Consider the following 25,285-nt stretch of genomic DNA (forward strand, 5'->3'; position numbering starts at 1 on the left):
TAGACCCCGGTCGTCCTTTTTGTGTCGTCTGTGACGCTTTCGGACTTTGCCATCAGCTGTGCACTGCTGCAAGCAGACGCCGAGGGGTTAGATCTGTCGAATCTCGCCGGCTTAAGGCTGCGGAGAGAAACTACCCAGTTCACGACAAGGCATTCCTTGCGATGAAGTATGCACTTGTCAAGTTCAGGGTGCACCTGCTTGGTTCAAAGCGATTTGTGATCTACACAGATCATGCCTCCTAACGCACTGCGACTTAGTCGCCCCACCTCTCGCAGAGGATGGCCACTTGGCTCCCATTTTTTGCAGAATATAACTTCGAGGTGACGTGTCAACCAGGAAAGCAGAATGTTTTGGCTGATGCGTTGTCATGAAGACCTGATTATAAGCTTGCTCATGTCACGACGGTGACGTCATCAGTGATAGATTTGATTTGCGCCGCACACGCGGGTGATGATATGTGCGTAGCGCTGCTACGAACACTCGGTAGCAAGGAGTTTGAAAACTCGGACAAGACGTTGTTGTCGTGATTGCGCGCACGCTTGCACCGATATTCGTTGAGTAACTGGTTGCTGTATTATAGCACCGATTCAACGGATATTGTGGTTCCTCTCGATGAGAATTTGAAGTACAGTATCCTTTCTGAGGCCCACGACACCCCACTCACTGGTCATCTCGATCGTGAGAGGACGTACAGCTCGGTGGATTGCTGCTACTGATGGACCAAGCTGTACAAATGGACGGGCACATATGTGCGCGTGTCAGAATGTGAAACTCTCTCCAAAAGCGGCGGCGCCGCTGGCAAGTTTACCGGTACCCTCTAGGTGTTGGCAGTCCGTTTGTGCTTGGCCTGCCGAAGGACTTCGGCAGGCAACACGGATGCAGTGGCTCTTCAGGATCGTTTGATCATGATGGCTCCTGCGGCAGTGCCGGACATCATCGATGGTGTCGGTACAGCGACGGCGTTTGTCGATCGTGCCTTTCAGCAACATGGAAACCCGGAGTCTATTGTCTCTGAAAGAAACCCGCGCTTCACTTAAGAGTTACGGTTAACACTCTTCAGAGTGCTGGACAGCAAGTTGACTATGTCAACAGCGGGTTATCCGCAGACCGATGGTCAGACCGATCTCGTGAAATGCGTCGTTGAAGACGTTGTTCGCAGCGTCTGCGCTAAGACGCCGAAGTGCTGGAGCTCTATGTTGCCATTCGTAGTGTTTGCTCTAAACGATGCAGGGCTCTCATCTACTGTCTACACATCGTTACTGGCTACACATCGTTCTACGTGAACGGGTTTGTTAATTCGCGCGTCCCACTGACATCGCCATCCCATGGCTCAGGTCGTGGTAGGGGAGGAATAGCCGAACGGCTAGCTGATGTTTGCCCCCTCACTGTCCTTGGAGAAATAGATGCCTTCCTGACTACCGGACTGAGTGTCCATCGACACGTCCGCGATGCGATGGCTGAAAGCCAAGGCATGCAGAAAAGAATGTGGATAACCTTGAGGTTGGAGGCCTGGTTTTATTAAGTGCAAAAAATGTCTCTAAACATGCATTCCCTGCTGTCTTTAAGACGAAGCTCTGTTCACGGTTTATTGAGCATATTAAGGTCGTGGTCAAGCGACACCTTGCGTATTCGCTCAACCTTCCCAGAAGAATGCGCACCCATTCGGTGCTCTATGTGGACTTGTTTAAGTCGTGCTGGAATCCGGCACAAGAAAGCGCGGAAGTGTTGGCACCGGGGCGGCACCCAAAATGCTCGGCCACCCAGAAGCTGAACCAGCAACAGGTTCTAAGCACGGAGTGCAACTTTTTCCTTTTTAGCGGCGCAAGGCGCTCAACCATCGCACGAAGTTATTTATCGGCTGCTTGTCGGCTAGGGGCCGCTCTGACAGAGCGCGATAGTAACAAACGTGAGGCAGTTGGAACTCAAAAAGTACCAAGCTCTCTAGGTCTTCCACACAGTGGTATGCGACCCCAGCATGGTGCTCGGCGCAGACCCGATCGCGAAAGATCTAGTACTTAAGAGCTCGAAGAGCATTGCGAGTCACTGGACGGCGATCGACCCAGTCGTCGTCGTTTGCTGTTGACTCTTCTTGACGAGAACGGTGGTGTCAACTATCGCGTAAAACGGCTTGTGGGTCGACGTCGTCGACAGATTCAAACCCAGTATCTTGTAAAGTAGAGAGGGAGCCTAGACTCTGAGAGCTCGTGGGAATTTGAGGTGCCACTTCGGGAAGACTGCCCAGACGTCGTAAACGCTTACGATCAGAGAGATCATGACGTTCCACGTCGTCATGCGCCCCGCGCTTCCTGTCAAAAGCCAGGGAAGCGGAAGGGCCATGAGCTGAGCTCAAGCTGTGGTCACAGACTCACCCGTGTGAGAGACCACAAGGCTTGCGAAAGCGTGTAGGATCAAGCCATACGTCGCAGGGCGAAAACGCAGGAAGTCGGCGACGCGCCTTGAGTTGGTAAATTCAAACGAAATTGGCGCTCCGCACGCGCGTCCACCTCCCTGTGGCTCAACTGTAAGTTGTACAGCGAGGAGAGTTTCTTGTGCCGCTGTAACCATCGCCCAAAGAGCTCTTCGTCATCTGTAGTGGTTTTGCCGGGGGTGAGTACCACAGGAATCATCCGCATTGCGGGTACAGTAGCGCCTCCACTTTGAGCACAAAGTCGAGTGCGGCACGTGATTTCGTGAGGAACCAAGAAGCGAGCTCGGAGAGCTTTGCATACGTCAAGCTCAGCTTGTGTAGTGGCCGGGGGGCCCACCACGTAGACGCCCAGCGATAGAGTGATCGAGTCCTTCGCTTCTGCAGCGGGATCTTTCGAGCAGAAGCCGTATTTCACACGAGGGTCAAGGACCGACCGTGGATAAGAGCCGACCTGCGGATATCATCCGGTTGTTGCTTCTGTGCCCCGTCGAAGCCATTGATAATGAAACCACTTTCTCCGAAGTAAAGAGTTCAGGAAACGAACACGGCGTCCGCCAGGTTTAAGCAGGGCCCATGTCGCGCCGCTGGGGCACCTCGCCCTCCTCTTTTTCCCATCCTGGGATAGGAGTATCCGACTCAAAGTTGACTTCCTTTAATTCCTTGACGAGGTAATTCATCGCCTGTGGTTGGTGCGGTGCGCGAAACTCGGTTACCGAGAGTTTGGGTTGCGCTTCCCTTTAAACCGCGAACGTGCTGTCCGGAGTTGCACCGCGTGCAGAAGACAAAGAAGGGCTCTGCCCGCGGGCGTTCTTGGAATTAGCGAGACTGGGTGTCTTCCGTGTCCTCGACACAAGGCTCATTGAGCACAGAATTCGTGATGAAAGTCCTTGTGGTGTTGTGGTGTTTAAAACACACGAGTTTCGAAGCGACAGTTGAATGTGAACTGTAGTTGTTCATAATCTTGATGGTGGGAGAGTGTAACGAGGCCACACAAGATGATGTGATCTCACAATGGTGTGAGTTACACAATATGGTGCCTCTTTGACAACAAGTCAGTACGTGGCTGGAACAGCCAGTAGTTTTACATTTAATCGGAATTTTTGCTATATGGATAGGAAAACCAACAGATTTAGATATAGGTGGCTTTACTGCAGATAAACCCGCGAAATACCATACACATTTAAAACGGAAGAGTTAATTAGCCTCGTATTAAGGTTATATTTACACTTAAGTATAGAGCGATGGTCACCGACCTTAACCCAGCTTCCTCTAAGCGAAACAGCTACGGCAGCCCCACTGCACAGACAAACATCGCGCCACATCACCTACACCAAACATTGTTATTTATCATTGCGAGGATGGATTGTGAAAGAGTCGATACTACACTATGCATTACTGGACTTAATGACCTGGATCCTTCTTTTGAGATTTGCGAAGCATTATTGCAAGACCAAGAGGGATATGTCAACTATAAAGATCTCGCACTTAAATCGATGACAAAAACATTTTAAAAACTGTAGGGTTTCAATTGTCGAACTCTGGCTTGGCGCTCACGAGACCTTCATCAGCTTTGTATTTGTTGTGTGCTGACAGCGACTGAAGATGGTAATCAGCTTTTAGTGTAGCGTGATCGAGCAAATCAAAAAGCACTCCGAAATTGAAGAGAAATTATAGCTTTGGAGCTGTTGAGCGGAATTAGTCTCGAAAAGACGACGTGATATTACCAACATGTTTTGTATGTAATTGTGGGTATTTTGCGTGAGATTTTTCTTGTTTGGATAGGGTAGAAGATCAATGGAGGTGAGTTCAGGCGTTGAGTACATTTTTTGTATTTATCAGTTAGTAAAATTCCGGTTTTGTCAGTATATACTCTACGCAATGGCTAACAGCGCGAATCCGCTGCCGCACTTTGGTCCAATAGCTAACACGAATCTGACAAATGTTACTTCAAACGCTTTGTATATTAAGCCTCGATGGACGTCATCGCATTTTCCAAGGCTTTTATTAGTCCAAAGATTCATTCAGCTCATACGAATGCTGCTTCAAGTAAACCAGTGATGTCGCATTGTAATCTGAGCTTATAGCAATATATGATTGAAATACATCGTTTGCAAGTAATTATGCCTCAAATGCCTGAGATCATATCGTTCAATTTGATCACCATGTCGTATTTGGCGGTCCGCAGCTAATAAGGTCGCGCTTGCTCCATCCGGAGTGCGAAAGGTAGTCGACTCCCTCCGAACCATCGCCGAGAAAATTTGTCGCCCGTGGCGAGCGCGGTGTGTGGGCCGGGGTGAGGGTCTTTTTTGGTGTGGCGCTGCTCATTGTGATTATCTCGTGGTACTGTACTGGACTTCACTTCTTTCAAAGTTTGCACAGCCATTGCTGACAGAATACACCCTGGTGAAACCGCCTCGGAGGATCTGCTGCCATCCCGGCAATAAGATTTTCAACTCTTGGACAAAGTCGACCAACTCCTTCTTGCCCTGTCGGATAGCAAGGAAATGCACGCGACATGCCTGATAAGGCGGCGAGATCACTCGCAATTTATATAGCTGACGCTTCTGCTCCTTCCCGGAAAGGAACGCAGCTTCAACCGAAGCACCGCACGTAAGTGCCCAATCTCGCGCTCGGCCCCCGAGCTTGGAGATAGCTAGCGCCACGTGCTGTTGCACATTTTTGAAGCATGGTGGATGCCATAGCCGTATCAGCCTCTCTCACTCAAAGTAGAAGATTCTTTTCATCCTTACCTTCAAAGGTCTTCACGCTCCATGAGCGGTCTGGGTCGGAAGAAATGATCCGTTGTCGACGGTGGCGTCATGGACGCAGTCGATGCTGACAGCTTCTACTATAAGTCCTCTAACAAAGCATTTTCATAACTTGGAAGCGCCTCTAGGCGCGCGCTTATGGCCTCGGGTCCTTGCGCAACGAGGTGCTCCACGTCCTCGGGATCCAGCAGGGATATCAGCCTGTCTTGCATGCCCTGGGGCAAATATCCTCCATCTGCATCGAGGATCAGTCGTTACCTAGTGCAGCGGGGCTGCCGTAGCTCTTTGCTAAGCTAAGGTCAATGACCTTACGTTCTTTCCAAGAACCAGTACGAGTGTAGCGGATCGCAACCCGCTTCCTCCAAGTACTGAAATCTTAACCAAGGCAAAGAACACTTCTGTTCAGAATTGAAACTGTATTCCCTTGTTTTAGTTGGGTAAATTCTAAAAACCAGTTGTCTCCGAGTAGGTTATTCTAGTCAATGTAGTGATACCTAGTTAGTATATTAAAACCCGACTACTATAGTACTACTGCTTCTTGTTACGGTGTAAGCCACACCACTGTATGATTACACTTAGCGTGTAATACACACCATGTACGGTCATACAAGTACGTGAGTTACAACTCGGTGTATTTATGCAATGGAATTTTTGAATAAAATAAATAATTTTTTGCTTATGGGTAGGTCTGAAAGTTTGTGCAATTATTATTGATGTGTAAAAGTAAAATTACTTTTCAATTGTAAGATCGAGTTCATATTTGCGTTCACAGAACAGTAAGCATATTAACTCATGAATCCATTTAGCTGTTAGCTCCAAATTCGGCAATGTAATTTCTAAACAGAGCATCGATAATTGCACTGTCCAAACAAAATGTTGTTTAAGCTGGTCGGTCCGCCAATTCAGCAGTTTACCTTCTTGAAGTTACGATTCGATCATTCATAGCGCATCGTCTACATGATATTGCAACGCGAAGCTAGCCCTCCAGTGCCAGAGGTAGACTGATGTTGCGCTGTAGAATCGCCCATTTTAGTAATGAATCCATGAAGTTTACCATATACGTTGCCAATTACAGATGGGCAGCGCGGATGGCTGACTGCTGAAAGGATTGAGGCATGTAGCATACGGAAAGCTTCCTGTAGTTGCGGTGAGATCATATAGCGAACACGTAAGACTTGCCAGTACAGTATCAGCAGCAAAAAATTGCGCGTTGGCAATAGCATCTCTACGATCAATGAAATGCCGATAGCCAAATCAATATTAGCCGCGACCTGTGGCATACGACTGTACAATTTTGTCCACTTGGCGTGAGTAGTCAGTGCTGGAAAGCTTGGATCACTGATGATTAAAGCTGTGAGAGGTACCAACGCCTTGGTTGTCACAAATGTCACAATACTTAAGTTACCCAATCCGAGCACCTCCAACAACGACTGCACATAGGAAAAATAGTGCACCATTTCCAATAGGAAAACAGGCATCATGGCCAGACCGTGCGGGTCCGAGACCCAGAACACGAGACAGAAAAACAAGATCTGAGCAGCAGGATCAAGCAGCAACCGTTGAGAATAGGCAGCGCTCCATCTCGGGGCTCCATGTGTAAAGGCTAAATAACTGGTATGATTAACGAGAGCCACTTTAAAAAAATTCCCGTAGGCAGCAGAGCTAGATAGCAGCATCGGAATCCAGAAATTAATGAAGCAGAGTAGCAGCATGGTGCGTAGTATAAATTGATACAGCTGAAAAATATTGCGTTTGCTGCCAAACAAGAAACTTTTAATTGTAGATGTTGATAGTGGTGATGAAGTCGACGATGTACTGGATGATATGCCTGCTCCCTGGGTGGCCAGTTTCACTTCTACAGCTTTGAGACCTTCAAGCAGTCCTGAATTTGATGTGTCGTGACTTAATCCATCTTTGTAAGCTCTATAAGCATCAGCGTATCGTCCAAGAGCATACAGTGCAGCGCCACGACGTGAGTATCCCTTGGGCCACTTTGGCTTAATCGTGATACATTTGTCTGCGTCTTCAAGTGCTTTATCAGCCTTGTCAAGCTTCAGTAGTGCTGCTGAACGATTGCTATAAAAAACGTGCACATTTGGATCGGTAGGGGCAATCGCCAGTGCTTCGGAGAAACAGGCAACGGCGTCAGAGTATAAACCCGCAGCAAACGCACGATTACCGCGGCTTTTAGCTTGCTCGGCGGCCATCAATTTCGATTTAATGTTTTAGAAAAAGGATAGAAAATATTGTTCTAGAAAAAACGTTGTACATAGTTTGTTCAGATTACTATATAAAGTCTTTACTTTTCTTGACGATTATTGCTCTTAACATGAACTTCATAACATTCTTCTTGGCTTGCTCCAGTATTAACCAAGTTTTTGATAATTTTGTTTAATCGGAGTCATCAGAGGAGTCAATCACGATCACATTCCAAGATTGCACAGATTTTTTTGGCTCGCTTTTCGCCACAGTAACTTTATCAGAAGCTACATCGAGATCTTGACTCTTACCACTACTTGAAATTCTCGAATTGTTCAGCTTACTTATCGCAGCTACAGCAGCAGCTCGGACTGGTCTTTTACTCATAGACACGTGAACTTCCTTCGCAACTTTTCCAGAATCATTATTGCCCTTGTTCTTAGACGATGGTGATGTCATCTCCATGTCTTGAGTGCTGCTGCCATTTCTATCCACCGTATCCTCTAGTGCATCACTGCTAGCCTTACATGACAGTGCTGAGTGAGCATTTGCGTCCTTTATTTCATCGTGCTTTTTCTGCTTAGCCCAAATTGCTCGTACGTGCGTGGAAAAACATGGATCCTCTAGCTGCATCAAGGCCGTCTCCTCTTCTGGCATCAAAAGACTTTTAATCGGGTTTAACTTTACTGGAGACAACTCTTCACGACGCTTCTCTCGCTGCGATGTATTGCTTTCAAAAATCTGTCGTAAACGAACTGACGGAACAACGTGTGGATCTTCTTTTCGCATGGCCCCGATATCTCGAATGCGACGTACAGTCTCCGATTCTTGATTGCGAGAAGGTCGCGAGCGCGATATTTCCGTGTCGTCATTGCTCAGATCAATGAGTCGTTCAGCTCGATTCTTAAGCACTTTGATAAGCAAATTGCGACACGTTAATGCGAGTGCTGTCACATAATTCTCTACCCAGCTAAATCCTGGATTCGAATTTGTTGTATTTGCAGAGCTAAACAGCGGAAGTTTCCAAACCGAAGCCAAATGTTCATCAAGTCCGTAGCATTCAACACCCTGCAACAGCAAAATGTCATGCCTTGGACTACTCCACCAGGCTGGATACTCTGTAGACACTGACTGTACCCTGACCACGCGAGCGACTACTTCAACGAGCTGAGCTGGTGGTAAGATAAGGATCTGAGTCCGAAGCAGCCGAAACAGATCGATGCGATGCACTAACCGTCGACACTGCGTAGTTGTAAGAAGCCAAAAGCCACGCTTGCCACCCAAAATCGAGTCTTCGTTGCTAAACATACTGATAATCTGTCTGTCAGCAGCTGCGCGCAAACGATGACGGCATACACGCTCCAGATCATGTGCTTCAGCGAGAAGTTCCTCTAGTGAGCAGTGTCCAATATTTAATTGACTGTCTTGCAAAAAATAGCGCCATTTTTCATTGCGCTCGCGCATGTCTTGACAAGTGCTAACATCTGGAATTCCGAATGAAAACACAAGCTTCGCAAACTGATTATGTCGTACATTATTGGCCGACATTTTTGCATGTGGCACACGCTGATGCTCAAGTTGGTGTTGAAGTTTCTGCTGCAGATCGAGAAGCTGTTGCTGTCGCTGAAGCTTTGAGGTGGTTAAATTCAATGCTGTAGCAATCGATGTCGTGGATGGTGCAATGCTAGTGCTTTTTGTGGATGTCCACAAGTGTAGTAGCAACTTCAGACGCCGATTTAAGATGGCCATAGAGGGCCATTTAGAAGTCGGATAACACTTTGCGCGGTGTCCAAACAACGTTGATATGTTTACCATCTGACTGGGTATACCTCGTCCTTTAACCCATCCTTCACGATACACATGTATCAAAAGCATAACGTCATCTACACGAGAAATCCACCAAGGTGCCACCAGCTCAGGGGAATTAACAGGAGGCAATGATCCAAGGATCCGCATTGCCTGCATCCGCTCATTTTCGGCTAATGGGCCGGACTTCCCTTGCACTATTGGCTCTTTTGCAGGACCACTACCAGCGTTTTCACGTAATGACGAATCACTTTCATTTTCAGCACCAGTATTTCTAGGGATAAATTTATTTTCACAACTCAAAGTGTCGACATTCTTTTCGTTCTTGTCGTCGCTCGTTTCTGTTGGAGTTTGGGTCGGACCCGAACCAGGAATGTTAACGCAGTCAGGTGGAGTCTTCGAGTATTTTTCAATAGCCAAATGTTTCTCGGATGACATATCAATTGTTTCGTCATTTTTTTCAACTGACTTTACTTCGTCGGATTGAGAAATAGTATGATTATCATGCGTCGCAACCTCTGCAGACGATATCATCTTGCATTCAGCCTCGTCCAATTTCTCGCTTTTAGAAGAAAGAGTTGACGCGATGGGATTCCGATCTGTTGTCACTGCAGCCTTTTCATCTTTGCTTGCAGTATCTTCTACAGAGACTACTTCAGTTTTTTTAAACGTCTCTATTTCAGATGCAGGTTTGACTGTTTCTTTCTGCTTAATAGGCAGTTCAACAGGTAATGGCGGAACTGTACCAGATTCAATCATATTTTGAACAACAGCTTCGTTTCCAATACTTTGTAGACACTCGATAGTATGAACGAGCGCCGGCGCTTTACTGAAGTTTAGCTGCACAAATTCGCTCAGCCTATACATGATGTCAATCTGTTGCAGCTTCGTACGAAACCCACGTGCTGTTCTACTCTGATAATCCGTTAGCCATAGCGATGGAGGTACTGCGACAGCCAGCAGATTCTCAACTTGCATGTCCTTCATCATGGCAAGAAGAAAAGGAAAGCGGCGAGCCGAAACGTTGAGTTCATACGCATATCTTTCAATTGGTGACGCAGATCCCATTAGCAACGGAGGAGGGGTGCTCGAAACTATATACACTCGGCTAGGCTCCAATCCTAAGCCAATACGCTCGAAAGTCGTTGTTGCTGTCATCACGCGAACCATTCCGGTGACAAACTTTTGAGCAAATTGAATTAGTTCTGCATTTGGGTACGCTTGTAATGTTGAACAATGCCGCTTCATGTCATCCCATCGCCCGTATCCAAAACTTCCAAGAAGCTCGATAATTCGTTCTACATGGTGAAATATCGGTATGTTTAGTAACTGAGTGCGCTTTCGCTTGTTATCGACAGAATGGTCGTCTTCTGTCATTGATGAATTGCTCATATCGTCATCGTCATCATCATCCTCATTGGAAATTACAAACTCTTCGTCTTTTTGAACTTCCATCCCTCGAAACAATTTTTTGCGACAAGCGCGTTCATCTTCACTCCCATCAATCATGTAAGTCTTATCGTCGTCAGTCAGGTAAGACTTCACCTTACGACGGCAACGTCTTTTTTGCAAAGGTGACGGCTCTGTTTTCTTCTGTTCCTCAACTCCATTTAAGCCAATCACTTTCGTCCAGAAATTTGGATCGTCAACGTCTACTTCCTCGTCTGGATTAGTCGAACTTACAAAAGTTGCCTTTGAAAACGAAGACATGACACTTTTCGTCTCGTTCCCATTACCTCGAGTTGGATCATGAACAATCGTGGTACTGCGGCTAAGAATTTGATCGATGCTTTCCTCGCTAAATTGTTTGCTAGCTGCCTCAGCTTCACTGTCCTGCTCCTTAAATATTTCGTAAGCGCCATGCTTGAGTAAGTTCTCAATCTCCTCTTTTGACATCCGATCGTTGGTCTTGCTCGACTTTGCCGTCCCTTTTAGTTTTGCTACAGGATCGTCATTTTTGATACCTCCCAGCACTGCTTGATCTAGTCCAAGCTTTAAGGACGCCGTGTGAAACATGTGCAATTCGTAAGTTTTTGCTGTAAGCAATCGATAAATTTTCACACTTTTTTTCTGGCCGATACGATGACAACGTGCTTGAGCCTGAAGATCATTTTGCGGGTTCCAGTCGCTGTCATATATAATAACGGTATCAGCCGCTGTCAAATTAATGCCCACACCGCCTGCGCGAGTGCTTAATAGCATGATAAATGAGGTACTGTCTTCTCGACTGAATCGATCAATCGCTGATTGTCTCTCGTTGCCTGTGATATTGCCATCAATGCGCTCACAATTGTAGCGACGCAGTGCCAGATAGTCCTGAAGAATGTCAAGCATTATTTTAAATTGGGAAAAAATCAATACTCGATGACCATTGTCTTTGAGGCGCGGCAGCAACTTGTCTAGAAGAGTCAGCTTACCCGCTGTGTCCACAAGACTTTCACGAATTTGACGTTGAATTTCTTCTTTCGACACATCTTTTTGTTTTGTTAAACGCTTCACTTCGCGCTCCTCTACACCTCGAACGAGAAAAGGATGGTTACAGCACTTGCGAAGCTCCATTAAAACATTCATCAGGCTAGGTGTGTCACCTTTTTTGCTACCTCTTGAGAGAAATTCTGTATTTTTCTCATAGATAGCGCGATAATATTGCTTTTGAAGCACAGTGAGTTCGACTTCAATAATAGTTTCCTCTTTTGGAGCAAGCGACTTCTCCACATCTTCCTTCATGCGTCGAAGTATGTACGGCTTAAGTTCTGTATGCAAACGATCGACTTGTGCAGAATCTGTAAGCTCCCCAAAATTTTCAAGGAATTTATCCTTTGACGCAAATTTATCACCATCAAGAAAGTTTAAAAGCACCCAAAGCTCCTCAACATTATTTTGCAGTGGAGTACCTGTCAGCAACAACATATTTTCGTAGGTGTATCTTGTATGGAGGATGTTTGACAACTTCGAGTTTCGGTTCTTTAATCGATGCGCCTCATCCACAACCATCAGCTGCCAATTGATCTGCGCCAGCTTGTACAAATCCGTCGCGCAAGCCATTTCAAATGTGGTGATAAGCACATCAAAGCGATAGCACTTGCGCTTCGGTCGTGAGGTCGACAGCTTACTGTTGCTGCTATGTCCTGTTAGCTCAGCAGCATGCAGCAGCTCATTCTTCGATATAAAAAACTCATAATTTTGCAGCACATCCCGCGCCGCAGCAGACCCATGATACACAACGGCATTAAGGTTGGTCCAGCTATCAAATTCGCGCTGCCAATGACCCAACGTCGAAAGTGGGGCCACAATGATAAATGGTTGCGGTGTAAGCTCCACCACGGCGAGATGGTTAATGTACATGACTGTCTGTACAGTTTTTCCAAGACCCATCTCATCTGCCAGCATTGAATTTCGTTTTTGATACCAATTGAAAAGTAACCAATTTACACCCGTAAGCTGATAGTCACGTAGCAATAAGTTTTGCTCTTTCCGACACGGTGGTGGCGAATCAGCGGTGTAGCCCCTAAAATTTTTGCGCTTATTTTGCGGTAAATGTTTTGCAAGCGCAATTTTCTTATAGCGCTTCGCTGCTCGCACAATTCGTGCGTTGTATTGCTTCATTGCGGCGTCATCACCTACATCATCTTCTCGCTCCCATGTGATTTCATCGTACGGAAGAGCCTTCCACTTCACTAACACAAACTGACACTTGCTTTCACCTTCAACAGCATCGTCCGGAACAAAGTCATCAAGTGGCTTATCTCGAAGTTCAAGTATACGATCAACACTTCGAAACTCTGGATTAAAATATTCGTCTCCTTGGATATCTTGACTGTATAATGTGCCTAGTTTTTTCTCGCGAAAGCGTTGTATTTTTCCTTTTGCCAGCTTGTCTGTCTCCAGTAATTCTTCTTCTGTTTGCCAACTTGTATGCAGATACGAAAGTGTCTTCCACTTGATCAAGAAGCGTTCCTCACCAGCATCTTCAATGTCATCCACATCGATACTTTCCTTTATTGCCGCACGTCCTTCCCTCTTAGTTGTAGCATGACGTTTTCCCGTTCTCTGCACATGACTCGAGAATATCTCCTCTTCATTATCTTCTTCCTCTTCGTCGTCTGATGGCAAAAAAATAGAGCTATGAGTCAAAAAGCGAGTGTTCTTGTTCCAGCACATTTTCTTCCATTCTCTTTGAGTGTGCGTTTCACAAGCCAGTACTTTGCCAATGACAAATCCATCCGACTCTGGCACGTTTTCCGACATCTCGCTATCTTCCTCAGAATCTGCCTCATCAGAGTCTGACAAAGAATTTTTTCGTTTCACCTTCTCCTTTGTCTTGGCTTTGGCTGACGCCCTTTGCTTCGATTTCGGCTTTACGTTTGCCCTTTCATCCTCTTCATCAGTATTCAAGACATAACTGTCGTACGACAGGTCGATTACAGATTGCATTGATTTTCGTTTGCGGCCACTGCGCCTTCGATTTGGATACTTCTCTGATAGTTTTTCATCTTCTGACTCAGTTTCCCTTTCTTGGTCTACATAATCCTCCGTCTCGTCTTCATCTATTCCCTCGACTTCGTCTTCTTCCAGATCACCTTCATTTTCGTAGTACTAAAAAAATCATTCAATAAACATTAGAAAAAACAATTAAATGATATCAAATTTTAGTGTACCTGGATCTGCCTGGTCATATCTCGTCGTCTCTTCGCGGGTCTCTCCACATCGGATGAGTCTGAGGTGTTATTACCACTCACATTAGCTTTGTTACGTCTTGTTCTGAGTTTGAGCCTCGAATTGACGGTTATATCCCCCATTGTCAAGTCGCTCTTAGAACTGGAGCTTGATAGCTCAAAAGCATCCTCTGTCACGTTGGGAGTACCATACAAGGACTACACGAAGCAAATTATTATTCGAGAAATGTACAGCTGTCACCAAGATGCACACATCGGGTCTTAAAACGTACCATGACGGTCGACTCTTGTACGCACTCACCGAATAGTTTAAAATTTGTGTAAGGTTGATGATTTTTGTAATGTGATTGGTTAATTTCTAACATCGGAGATTTATGGCAATCTTCCATTTAAAAAATGGAAGATTGACTGGCGTAAAGAAACGATATATACGATTTTGTATGTAGGCAATTTTCTACAACCTAAAGATTCGAGCTTCAGCGTTGGTGCTTAAGAAGACGATTGTCCACGGATGTCGACAGCAACAGGGATGAATCGCGGTGAGATATAATTGCGATGCCTATTTCATCCACGAGAATCGACATTAAAATACTATTGCATAGTACTCTGTGCAACATCTAAAGCAGGCAAATGTAACGGGGTTACACGTTCCCTGGTATGAAGGGGTGTATATCACACAAGATGGTCTGACCACACAGTAGTGTGGCTACACCTTAACAGGAAACCACTACCGTGGCGGGACAGTAAGTAGTTTTGCATTTTAGGGAGGTTTTACTATTAAATAATGAAAGACTATAGATTTAGATATAGGCTGCTCTTCTGCAAATAAAACAAAAGAAATATAGTTTGGTTTCGAACTGAAGTACGTATTTGCCTTGGGTTAAGGTTTTGGGTGCTCTTGGAGTTAACGGATTGCGATCCGCTGCACTCACACTGGTTCTAGTATATAACGTAAGGTCGGTGGCCTTAGCTTAGCTTCCTATAAGCAAAGAGCTATGGCAGCCCCGCCGCACTTGGTAGTACTTGTAGTCAATCTACACCTGAGTCGTTACGACTGATCCTTCGTGAGGATAAAGCAATTCATCTTTTTACCCAGGGCATGCAGGACGGCTGATATCCCTGCTGGATCCCGAGAGCGTGGAGCCTTGTTGCGCAAGGACCCGAGGCCATAAGCGCGCGCCTAAAGGCATTTTCAAGTTATGAAAATGCACTGTTAGAGCACTTACAGCAGATGCTGTACGTTCTGTGGTCCGGAAGCCAAACGGCAGGTGGTGTATCGCTCACGCTTACAACAAGCTCAACGCTGCCACCAAATACGGCATTTGGAAGGGATGTTCTCCAGAACAATATAGCTGGATGTACAAAGTACAGTGCACTCGACTTGGTCAGTGGGTTTTACCTGAATGCTATTCCGCTGACAGTGGTGAGTACTCCGAGCGGCATGCTCTGGGAGTGGCTGGTGATGCACCAGCAACATTCAATTGTCTTGTGACGCAGTTGTTCAGTTCCATCGGGCGTATACACAGGCATACTTCGAGGTCATCTTCGTCCACAGTCGTCCAGAGCACGGGAAGACGGATGTAAAGAACCACATCGTCCATAAAGAGCGGTGCTAGAGTGCATGCGCACGAAAAAGCTGTATGCTAATCAGATAAGTGTGTCTTCGGCGCCAAAGAAATCCCTTTCTTAGAGTGCTACATTAAGAAGCGTAGTCTTCAAGCGGATCCCGCTAAGGTGAAGGTCATTGTGGACTGGCCGGTTCCAAAGAACAAAAGGACTTGCGCAAGTGGCTTGGCCTCGCCATCTATAAAGCGCAATTATGCGAAAATGGCACGGACATTGTCGAATCTCCTGAAGAATGATACAGAATGGTGTAGGGACACCGAGCATCAGCCCAGCTGAGCCGCCGCACTCGGAGAGGGTTTCACCCTCTGACACGTCTCACGCGTGCGCACCATGTGCTCGTCCATTTTTACAGCTTGGGCCACCAATAGTGGCAGCTCACCCAGCTGTGCGTCTTCTCACGACCGAGATGACGACTGAGTGTGGTCGTGGGCCTCATAGAGGATACGGTACTTCAAATCCTCATCTTGAGGAACCACAATTTGTGGCGTATCCGCTATTATGCAGCAACCCATTATTCAACGAATATCAGTGTAATCATGCGCGCAAATGTGTCGACAGCTTTTTGTCCGAGGTTCCAAACTCCTTGTTTCCGAGAGCCTGTATCAGCGCGACACATATACCATCACTCACGTATGCGGCGCGGATCAAATCTTTAACTGACGACGTCACCGTCGAGACATGATCAAGCTCATTGTCCGGGCTGCGTGACAACGCATCAGCCAACTCATTCTGCTTTTCTGACTTATACTTCACCTCTAAGTTATATTCCGAAAAGAATGAGAGCCCTTGGCCATCCTCCGCGAGAGGTGAGGCGACTGAGTCGCAGTGCGTCATGACGCATGATTTGTGTAGATCACAAACGGCTTTGAGTAAAGCAGGTGTACCCTGAACTTGACAAGTGCATACTTCATCGCAAGTAATGCCTTGTCGTTGACCGGGCAGTTTCCCTCCGCAGCCATAACCGGCGAGATTCGACCAATCTCGCCCCACGGCGCCTGCCTGCTTGCAGCAGTGCACACAGCCGATGACAAAGTCCGAAGCGTCACAGACGACACTTAAAGGACGATCGGGGTCTGGCAACGCCAGTGTTGGTGCTTGAAGGAGGCTGCTGTTGACCTTTTCGGAAGCCTCCAGTTTACCAGTGGCAGTCCACTGGTAAACTGTGTGTTTTGTCTGCCGAAGGACTCGGCGGGCAACACGTGTGTGGTAGTCTTTGTGGACCGTTTGAGTGAGGTGGCTGTTCTTGCGGCAGTGCCGGATACCATCGACGGTGTGGATACAGCGACGCTGCTTGTCGATCGTGTCTTTCGACAGCATGGACTCCCGGAGTCAATTGTCTCGATAGAGACTTGCGCTTCAATGGGACGTTTTGACCTTCAATCTTGAGGGTGCTGGGCACCGAGTTGACTATGCCAACAGCGAACCATCCGTAGACAGATGGTCATACTGAGCGCGTGACTCGCGTCGTTAGAGACGTTCTGCGCTGAAACGTCGAGGCGCTGGAGCGCTATGTTACCACTCGTAGAGTTTACTCTGAACAATGCAGTTCATTCATCTACCAGCTAAACATCGCCCTACGTGAACGGACTAGTTAATCCTCACGTCCCGCTGAGGCCGTCATTTCATGGCTCAGGGCTTGGTGGGGGAGGAATAGCCGAGCGGCTGGCTGATGTCATCCCACTCGTCTGTAAAGAAGTCGATGGTTATCAGACGGAGTGTCCTACGACACGTTCGCGATGCGATGTCTGAAAGCCAATACATGCAGAGAGAATATGCAGACGAAAGAAGCAGAAGAAATGTGGAAGACTTTGAGGTCGGAGACCCGGTATTATTAAATGCTAAAAAACCTCCCTACACATGCATCCCTACACATGTATCCCTCCTACACATGCAGTCTGTGCTGGCTTTAAGACGAAGCTCCGTACCTGGTTTATTGAACCTATTATGATCGTGGCCAAGCGAAGCCTTGCGTATACGCTATACCTTCCGAGAAGGGTGCCCACCCACTCGATGTCGTATGTAGAATTGCTCAAGCTCTACCGGGATCCGGCGCAAGTGAACGCAGAAGCGTTGGCGCTGGGGCGGCGCTCAAAGGCGCTCGGCCACCCAGAAGCTGAGCCAGCTACTGGTTCTGGGCACGGAGTGCAACAATTTCCGTTTCCGACGGCGCAATGTGCCCCACCGTCGCACGAAGTGACGTAGTCGTCTGCTCGACGGCTAGGAAATGCTCCGACAAAGCGCGATAGTCTCAACGTGAGGAACATGGTGCACAAAGTGCTCCAAGCCCTCAAGGTCTTCCGCACAGCGATGTGCGACCTCGTCAACATGCTCGGCGGAGTGCTGATTACGATGGACTTTGTCCTCCAAAGCTCGAAGAGCATCGCGGATCCCGGACGGCGATTGTGTAAGTCGTCATTGTTCGCCACCGACCCTATTCGATGAGAATGGTGACGTACACGATCACGTGGAGCGCCTGTTGGGTCAGCGTCGTCGACAGGGTCGAACCCCAGTATCTTGTGAGGTGGCGGGAATTTCCAAACTCCGAGAACTCGTGGGAGTTCAAGTGCCACTTCTGCAAGACTGTGGACGCTTATGATCATAAGAATTATTAAGCTTTTTCAAGACAACAAGTCACTCCAAATACGCTACTGGCTTTCGCTGATCACGAGTCATTAACACGCTTGGCTACCCAATGACCAAAAGCGGTGATGGGCGATTTGAGGCAAGAAAATGCGCTGATGACATTTACGAACGATTCTACATAGCGATAAATTTGATCTCAATCGCCCCGCGCTTCTCGGTAGAAGCCCGAGAAGCCGAAGGGCCATGAGCTGAGCTGAAGCTATGGTTCTGAGCTGCTGCGGTCGCAGACTCACCCGTGTGAGAGACCACAGAGCTCGCGGGAGAGTGAAGGATCAAATCATATGTCGCAGGGCGACAATCCGAAGGAGGTTGACGACGCACCTTGAGTTTGGCAAACTCAAACGAAGATGGCGTCGCACACACGCGTCCACTCAGCTGAAAGTTGTACAGCGAAGAGAGTTTCTTCTTCTGCTGCAGCCATTGCACAAAGAGCTCTTCGTCATCTGCAGCGGTTTGGCAGGCGCGAGGACCACAGGAATCGTCCGCATTGCGGGTACAGTAGCGCCTTCATTTTGAGCACAAATTCGAGTGCAGTACGGACATTTTTGAGGAACCAAGAAGCAAGCTCGGAGAGCCTTTCGTTTGTCAAGCTCAGCTTGTGTTGTGGCCGGGGGCTCGACCGAGTAGACGCCCAACGATCGAGTGATCGCATCCTTCGCTTCTGCAGCAAGGTGCGTCGTGCGGATGCCGTGTTCCGCACGAAAGTCAAGGACCGACCGTGGATGTGCGCGCATAAGAGCCGCTCTGCGGATATCACCCGGCTGTTGCTTCTGTGCTCCGTCGAGGTCATTGATAATGATACCACTTCCCCCAAAGTCGAGAGTTCAGTAAACGGACACAGCGTCCGCAAGGTTCGAGCAGGGCTCACGTCGCGCCGCTGCGGCACCTCGCCGCCCTATTTCCTATCCTAGAAATAGGTATCCGACTCAAAGTCGGCTTCCTCCAAATCCTTGACAACATAATCCATCGCCCGTGGTGGGCGCGGTGCGTGAAGCTCGGTTTCCGAGAGTCTGGGTTGCGCTTCCCTTTAAGTCGCGAACGTGCTGTATGGAGTTGCACCGCGTGCTGGAGATGAAAAAGGGCTCTGCCCGTGGGCGTTCTCGGAACCAGCGAGACTGGGTGTCTTGCGCGTCCTCGACACAGGGTTCCTTTAGCAGAGAGTTCGTGACTAAGGTCCTGGTGAAGTTGTGATGTCTTAGAGGCGCGAGCCTCGTTCGAGGCGACAGTTGAATTTTAACTGTAGGTGTCCACAGTCTTGATGGGGGAGAGTGTGACGGGATCACACAAGATGGTGTGATCTTACAATGGTGTGGGTTACACAATATGGTGCTACTTTGATAACAAGTCAGTACGTGGCTGGAGCAGCCAGTAGTTTTACATTTAATCGGATTTTGCTATATGGATAGGAAAACCTATAGATTTAGATATAGACGGCTTTGCCAATACCGAAAAATACAATATACATTTTAAACGGAAGAGTTAAGTAGCCATGGGTTAAGGTTGTAGTTACTCTTGGAGTAAATGGATTGCGATCCGCTACACTCGTACTGATTCTAAGTATTGAACGAAGGTCGCCGACCTTGATTAAGCTTCCTCGAAGCAACTACGGCAGCCCTGCTGCAGTCTCGGCATAAAGAAATTAAGCGGCAAGCTGCGCGGACATCAAGCAAGAGTGTTGAAGCGTGATGTCCCACAGCTTAAGTGTAGCGGGGTTGCACGAACCCTAATAACAGGTGTGTGTGTGTCACACGAGATGTGCATGGTGTGACCACACACTCAAACAAAAATACATTACGGGGCTAGGTAGCCAGCAGTTATGCATGTATTTAGATTTTACTGAATAAATTCAGTATATTTAGGAAAATCTAAACTTTTGACGACAGAAAAATAAATTAAAATTAGTTTGGAATTTAAATTAAAGAGTCGATTAGCCCTGGGAAGGCAATAATTACTCTTAGAGTAAGCGGATTGCGATCCGCTAACTCACACTAGGTTCTTGTAAAGAACGAAAGGTCGGTGACCTAAAGTACGCTTCCTCAAGCGTTTTCTACGGCAGCCCCGCTGGATTTAGAGTGTATGTTCTGTATGTTTGCTTATTAATATATGTGATTCGCAAAGCTGATCTAGGCCGCAGATGGACTCCTATCGATTTAACGTGGGTTTAAGCCCCACCATGGTTAATGTTATTGCAACGTTTCTTCGTCAACTGGTGATTTGGGCTTGCGAAGACTAGTCCATTTCTTGTTACGCCCCCTTTGTCACTTGAAAAATTGAAATTTTACTGATAAATTTTAGATTGTAACAATTTTCTTTTTCATGCTGGACTTTTTTGAAGCTCTAGTCTTTAATACGAAAAGGCTTTGAGCAGTCAGGACTTTTGCTACACCCACAGCTACACTACATTTATCTTTACAAGTGCTTAAAGGCTTTTTTTTACGAGCTCATCGACTATTTCGCCAGCAAATATGCTAGCACCTCACTCTATATGACCTTTCAGGCATCATAGGCGTCTCGATTTTATATTAAAAGAAGTTACTCTCAATTATCATTCCCTCCTCGATGCGGTTTCCGCATTCTTTTTACAAAAATTGGTGCGACTGAGGTTATTTTTTCTAGACATGATCATATTCCCTACTTTCTTCAATGTTGAGAAGCTGCTATGTCACATACCGATTAATTTCGAGAAGTCAAGATCAGTTGTTGGTAACCATATTAAAGGGGGTTTACCGAATTAAGAAATAGGTTTTGCCTCGTCATATTTTTGTAATTCTTTTTGATGATTTTGAAGCTACAATGATTGTAACTTTGGTACATTTGTTGTCAGGAAGCTAAATGATAACTTGCGTGCATGTTTAAATACAACAACTCCTATCAATCGGACAAATATACGCAAACATGGTAGAGGAAATGTGTAAGCTATCTTCAACAGCCTGCTACAGTAGCCATACATAGACTTGTAGCCTTGAAAGTGCGTAGACCATCCAACAACAATAATCGTTGGCCTTTTGCAAAAAAGGTGCGACGTCCGTTTGTATATATATATCAGCAAACTCGATTCTATACTTCACGCCTATGAACTTTGATTTTTATGGTATTCTTTCAATATTCTGGATTCGCTGTTTAAAAAGTTCAAGACTTGTCATATTCATCAATGTCGTATTCGCTCTTATAGAAGGTGTCGGCGGTGCCAGCCATTATATCAAGGCTGTGTAATGTGGGTTAGAGATAAAAATTCTCAAAGTCGATGTTGTCTTGTTTGTCAAGCACTTTAGATAAAAAGTCTTATTTCGAGTAACAAGATCGTATGTTGGTATCGCCAACAATACTAAATGTGGACCTAAGATTTACGTAAGTAAAATGCGCATCATAAACTACCGAAAGGGTCGAATCATGCGTGATTGTTGCACATAGCCACTGGTGTGTAAGTGGTTACGATTAATTTACGGGTTGCCCTCGCTGTAATAGTTGTCTCCATCGAGTTTTACTATACCAAATCGGATTCCGAGATCATTGATTGATGATCATCAGTTGCGCGAAAGCATTTCCTTTAATTTCAAATCACAGCTCACGAGCGGCGGAAGGAAGATCGAAACCTGCAAAGACAATTACACAGTACCAAGTGATCCGATAGATGGCTTGACACGTGTCAATATTGTTTAGATATGAGTGATCAGTCCAACCGTTGTCTTGAAAAGCATGAGCGCAATCTTCTGTCTAGAATCTGCGACGTCGCTGTTTGATCTTAATCTTGTAAAGACTTTGTATACTAATAATGTGCTGCTTCACCATGACGACGTTGTCTCTTCGAAACCATTAGCAATTTTTCTGGGTATCGTCACTGCGCCTAAGATTTATGCCAACCTGTGCTCGTTGTGCAAACACATCCTTGTTATGAGCCGATAAACTGCACGTCGAGCAAAATAAAACCATGTCGCGCAAGGACGTGCTTACTTTGTCTGCACCTGGATTGACGATGCACGGTCTGAGTACGCGCTCATGGAATCACGGCTCAAGTTGCGCACCGAATAAAAAACAAGTCAAAGATAGAAGGCAGGTATCATCGAGCGCGCCTGTTTTAGCTCTACGGTACGTGGGTTTGGCCTTGTCATTAATCGCTTATTTTTGTGCCTTGCCCAGGTGTCTTTCCGTCTGTCCTGCATAACAAATCTACATTTTATATTCGCACCACCGTCAGTCAAGAAATCGACAATTCGACGCTTTTCATTGAGCGTCACAACCGTCTCTGCATGCTGCAAAATTCGCTGGTGTGATCCACATGTACCGATTACGCGTGACAAAATTTGAGACCAGGAACACCTCCAAACACCATGTCCCTTCTTTTGATTGCGTGTCTTCATTGCTTACGCGCATGTGACTCAAGACACCCATGATGTCTCATCTGTACGTGGTAGAGGTTCGCGTACCACAGTTCAAACATGTCGAAGACGATGGTCGAAGCGTTGTTGACGTGCAATACCGTTCCCAAATGCACAAATGTAACGTCTTCCTGCTTCATTGCTTAATCGACTTTGCTTTGACTGGTATATCACTCTGTGCATTGACTTTTAAGTCTGTACTTGAGGATAAGCATGTTGTTGCATGTCGCTACGTCGAGCACGACGTCACCAAGTTCGATCAAATTATACCCGCCGTTATCCTTATGTCTAAGGTCATATCTTCTAAGCTACAGCTCTCCATACGACACGACAGTGCGTGTTAGCAATTGTGTCTTGTAGACATCCTTCAGTGGAACAACGCTTGCTGTTTTGCACGCCAACTCAGAGAGCATAACACTTCTAAATTTCGATTGAGGTGTTTTTCCACCGGCAACTATGGATGTGATTACCCAACCATGCGCATACTCGAGCGTGCTAATGCCCAACTTGATTTCTCCGACTTGACATCATTTTCCCATTCTGCTACTGAGGCTTCGCAAACCTATAATCCAGATACTATGTCATCGCGCTCAGTCGAAAACAAAGCAGTCATCTTTTTGATGATTACGTTCTGCTTGGTCGTTATGTTTCCCAGCTGACGGCGCTGAGTATAATCTTCTCTTCCAAAACAGAACAACAGAACAACAGCGCTGAAGCGAGAAGGAATAGTGTCGGAGACAAAGAAGTTGTCAGGTGCACTTGTTCTAAAACAAGACGTCCATTCTGGATAGGAGGGTTGTCAGGCAGCACATCAGTAGAATCTATATCGTCGAATTTCCATCTAGCGTTCATGAGATATTATCCGGGCTCCTCGACGTTTGTTGACTGTAACAGAAACTAAAATAAGCTCTTAATGTGGTGTAGATCAAGTTACGTGAAAAGTCTGAACGTAAGTTCGATGGTAGCTTTGTTCCTGATTCTGGTACTGCGCCATTAGAACGTGATCGGAATACTCCAGATGATCAGAATACTCTAGATTAGAGGTGGGAATGGACGTATCGCGCGAGAATGGTCCTATTAGATCGAAAAGCTCTTCAATGGAGTACATTCTGTCTGTTGGTAGCGAAGGCCAGATCTTTCATGAGAGTGGATTTTTGCGAATGACACAAAACGGAAGACTGATTTTGGGTACGAGAAGGTCATTCAAATGACAATATATGACACGATTAGTCATTGAAAGAAAATACGAAAAAGAGAAGGATTTTTTAAGTGTATAACATCAGCGGCGTAGGAGTTGCCATTACGCATCATCGGCATGATAATAAGGTGATGGGTACGCTTCATGACGTTTGTGAGTTCTTGAAAGGTTGAGTCGTCCAACAAAATCTGCAGTGTACTCTATACATCATAGGATTGAAATGTTACATTGCAATTAATAATCTGATTCGTGACAACAGTTGATAGTGTTTGGGTGTAGCAGTCGAATTTTAATCTCACAAATAGAAACGGAAATAAGGCTTTCTTCGGCGATGTTTCTTCGTAAAGTTCCTGTTGAATTTGCTGCACCACCAACAAGTGGAAATTATCAACTAACATAACAAGGCGATAAGATTCCTTTTGACCACGCCTATGATAAAATCTGTTATCATCATTCCCGCCGACAAAGCTATACATATGTAACCAAACACGTATAATACTAATTATAAAATATTGAATTGAAAGATTGCTTCAAATTGCGAGCAAAATCCTCTTTGATAAGGTCCTCCGAACCTACCCGCATACATTCTTTAGCCTGCCACGTGTTTGGTGATACAATTTTCGAAGATAAGGCCACGTTGAGGCAGAGGCGAGAATTGACAGCATTGATCACGACAGCAGCAAACTGGTCTTGTCACACTAAAGTCTACCAACGCACTTTAAGTCAACGATGGACAAAGCTTTGCTGACACGCGCTACAAGCAAAGATGATACGCCAACACCCGGTTATCTTTACGGGGAAATTGCACGCATGACACAACACAGCTATGAAACATGTTCCAAGGTGCAAGATTTCCTTTTAAATCGCGTAAAGAACAAGCATCACACCATCAAATACAAGGCACTGCAAGTTATTAAACATGTTTGTCGTGAGGGGCGTGTTGACTTTAAGCGAGAGATGCAGCGGCACATCCCTGCTATCAAAGAATGTCTGCGTACGTATGCTTATGAACTTCTTGTTTATATGTTTTGAGGATCCGATCTGATTTTGTATACAATTATAAAGAGGTTCGTGGCATGCCTGACCCATTAAAAGGTGACGAATATTATCGTCGCGTTCGGGATGCGGCAAAAGAGGTACTAGACGCTATCTATGACACGGACAACACACCTGGACTAGGCGGATTGGGTATGTCGGCCCGCATTCAGGGCGTTGGGGTTAACCCAAATGACAATAATGCAGGTGGAAATTCTGGCTGGAGCTCCAAAATCTGGGGTGGAAAGAACTCAAACGACAGCTCGCTGCCTCCTCCGCCGATGGCCGGCCCACCCACTGGCGGATTTAATGGAGCTGCACCTCCAGGAGCTCCGTATGGATACCCGACAGACCCAAATCAGGGTACCTATGGTGGTCCACAACCTTACGGTCGTCAATTACCTTACGGTCAGCAACAACCAGATTTCTCTAATCCAGGATCGTATGGAGGCCCTGGTGCTGGCAATCCGCCGTACGGTGGAGCTCCACCGCTTCAGTATGGTGGTGTACCACCCCCTTACAATGACCAG

At 46.3% G+C, this 25,285-nt stretch overlaps 5 protein-coding genes across 5 annotated transcripts in view; 2 read left to right on the forward strand and 3 right to left on the reverse strand.

Moving 5' to 3' along the window:
• Nucleotides 1-4,222: 4,222 nt before the first annotated feature.
• Nucleotides 4,223-4,486, forward strand: PHALS_08049 (uncharacterized protein; the record flags this gene model as incomplete). The annotated part of the gene is made up of 2 exons (XM_024721619.1): nt 4,223-4,245; nt 4,318-4,486. 2 exons carry the CDS (start codon nt 4,223-4,225, stop codon nt 4,484-4,486), a joined length of 192 nt encoding a protein of 63 aa, XP_024586700.1.
• A 1,663-nt stretch (nt 4,487-6,149) lies between these two features.
• On the reverse strand, nt 6,150-7,403 carry PHALS_08050 (stress-inducible protein; the record flags this gene model as incomplete). The annotated part of the gene is made up of 1 exon (XM_024721620.1): nt 6,150-7,403. One exon carries the CDS (start codon nt 7,401-7,403, stop codon nt 6,150-6,152), a length of 1,254 nt encoding a protein of 417 aa, XP_024586701.1.
• Nucleotides 7,404-7,587: 184 nt separating this feature from the next.
• PHALS_08051 (snf2 family nterminal domain containing protein) lies at nt 7,588-14,266 on the reverse strand (the record flags this gene model as incomplete). Its single annotated transcript, XM_024721621.1, has 3 exons — nt 7,588-13,797; nt 13,860-14,075; nt 14,150-14,266. 3 exons carry the CDS (start codon nt 14,264-14,266, stop codon nt 7,588-7,590), a joined length of 6,543 nt encoding a protein of 2,180 aa, XP_024586702.1.
• Nucleotides 14,267-22,023: 7,757 nt separating this feature from the next.
• Nucleotides 22,024-23,972, reverse strand: PHALS_15271 (uncharacterized protein). The gene has a single exon (XM_036407281.1). The coding sequence runs from the start codon at nt 22,502-22,504 to the stop codon at nt 22,184-22,186; it is 321 nt and encodes a 106-aa protein (XP_036263519.1). The 5' UTR covers nt 22,505-23,972; the 3' UTR covers nt 22,024-22,183.
• Nucleotides 23,973-24,449: 477 nt separating this feature from the next.
• PHALS_08052 (Epsin-like, N-terminal) overlaps nt 24,450-25,285 on the forward strand; it is a gene marked incomplete at both ends in the record, with an annotated part of 895 nt that continues 59 nt past the window's right edge. Inside the window, 2 exons of the mRNA XM_024721624.1 lie at nt 24,450-24,714; nt 24,786-25,261. Of these exons, the coding sequence (XP_024586704.1) occupies nt 24,450-24,714; nt 24,786-25,261 (741 nt within the window). The remainder of the gene's footprint in view (nt 24,715-24,785; nt 25,262-25,285) is intronic.

Source organism: Plasmopara halstedii (genome assembly GCF_900000015.1).
Source record: "Plasmopara halstedii genome assembly, contig: Scaffold_3120, whole genome shotgun sequence".
NCBI lineage: Eukaryota > Oomycota > Peronosporomycetes > Peronosporales > Peronosporaceae > Plasmopara > Plasmopara halstedii.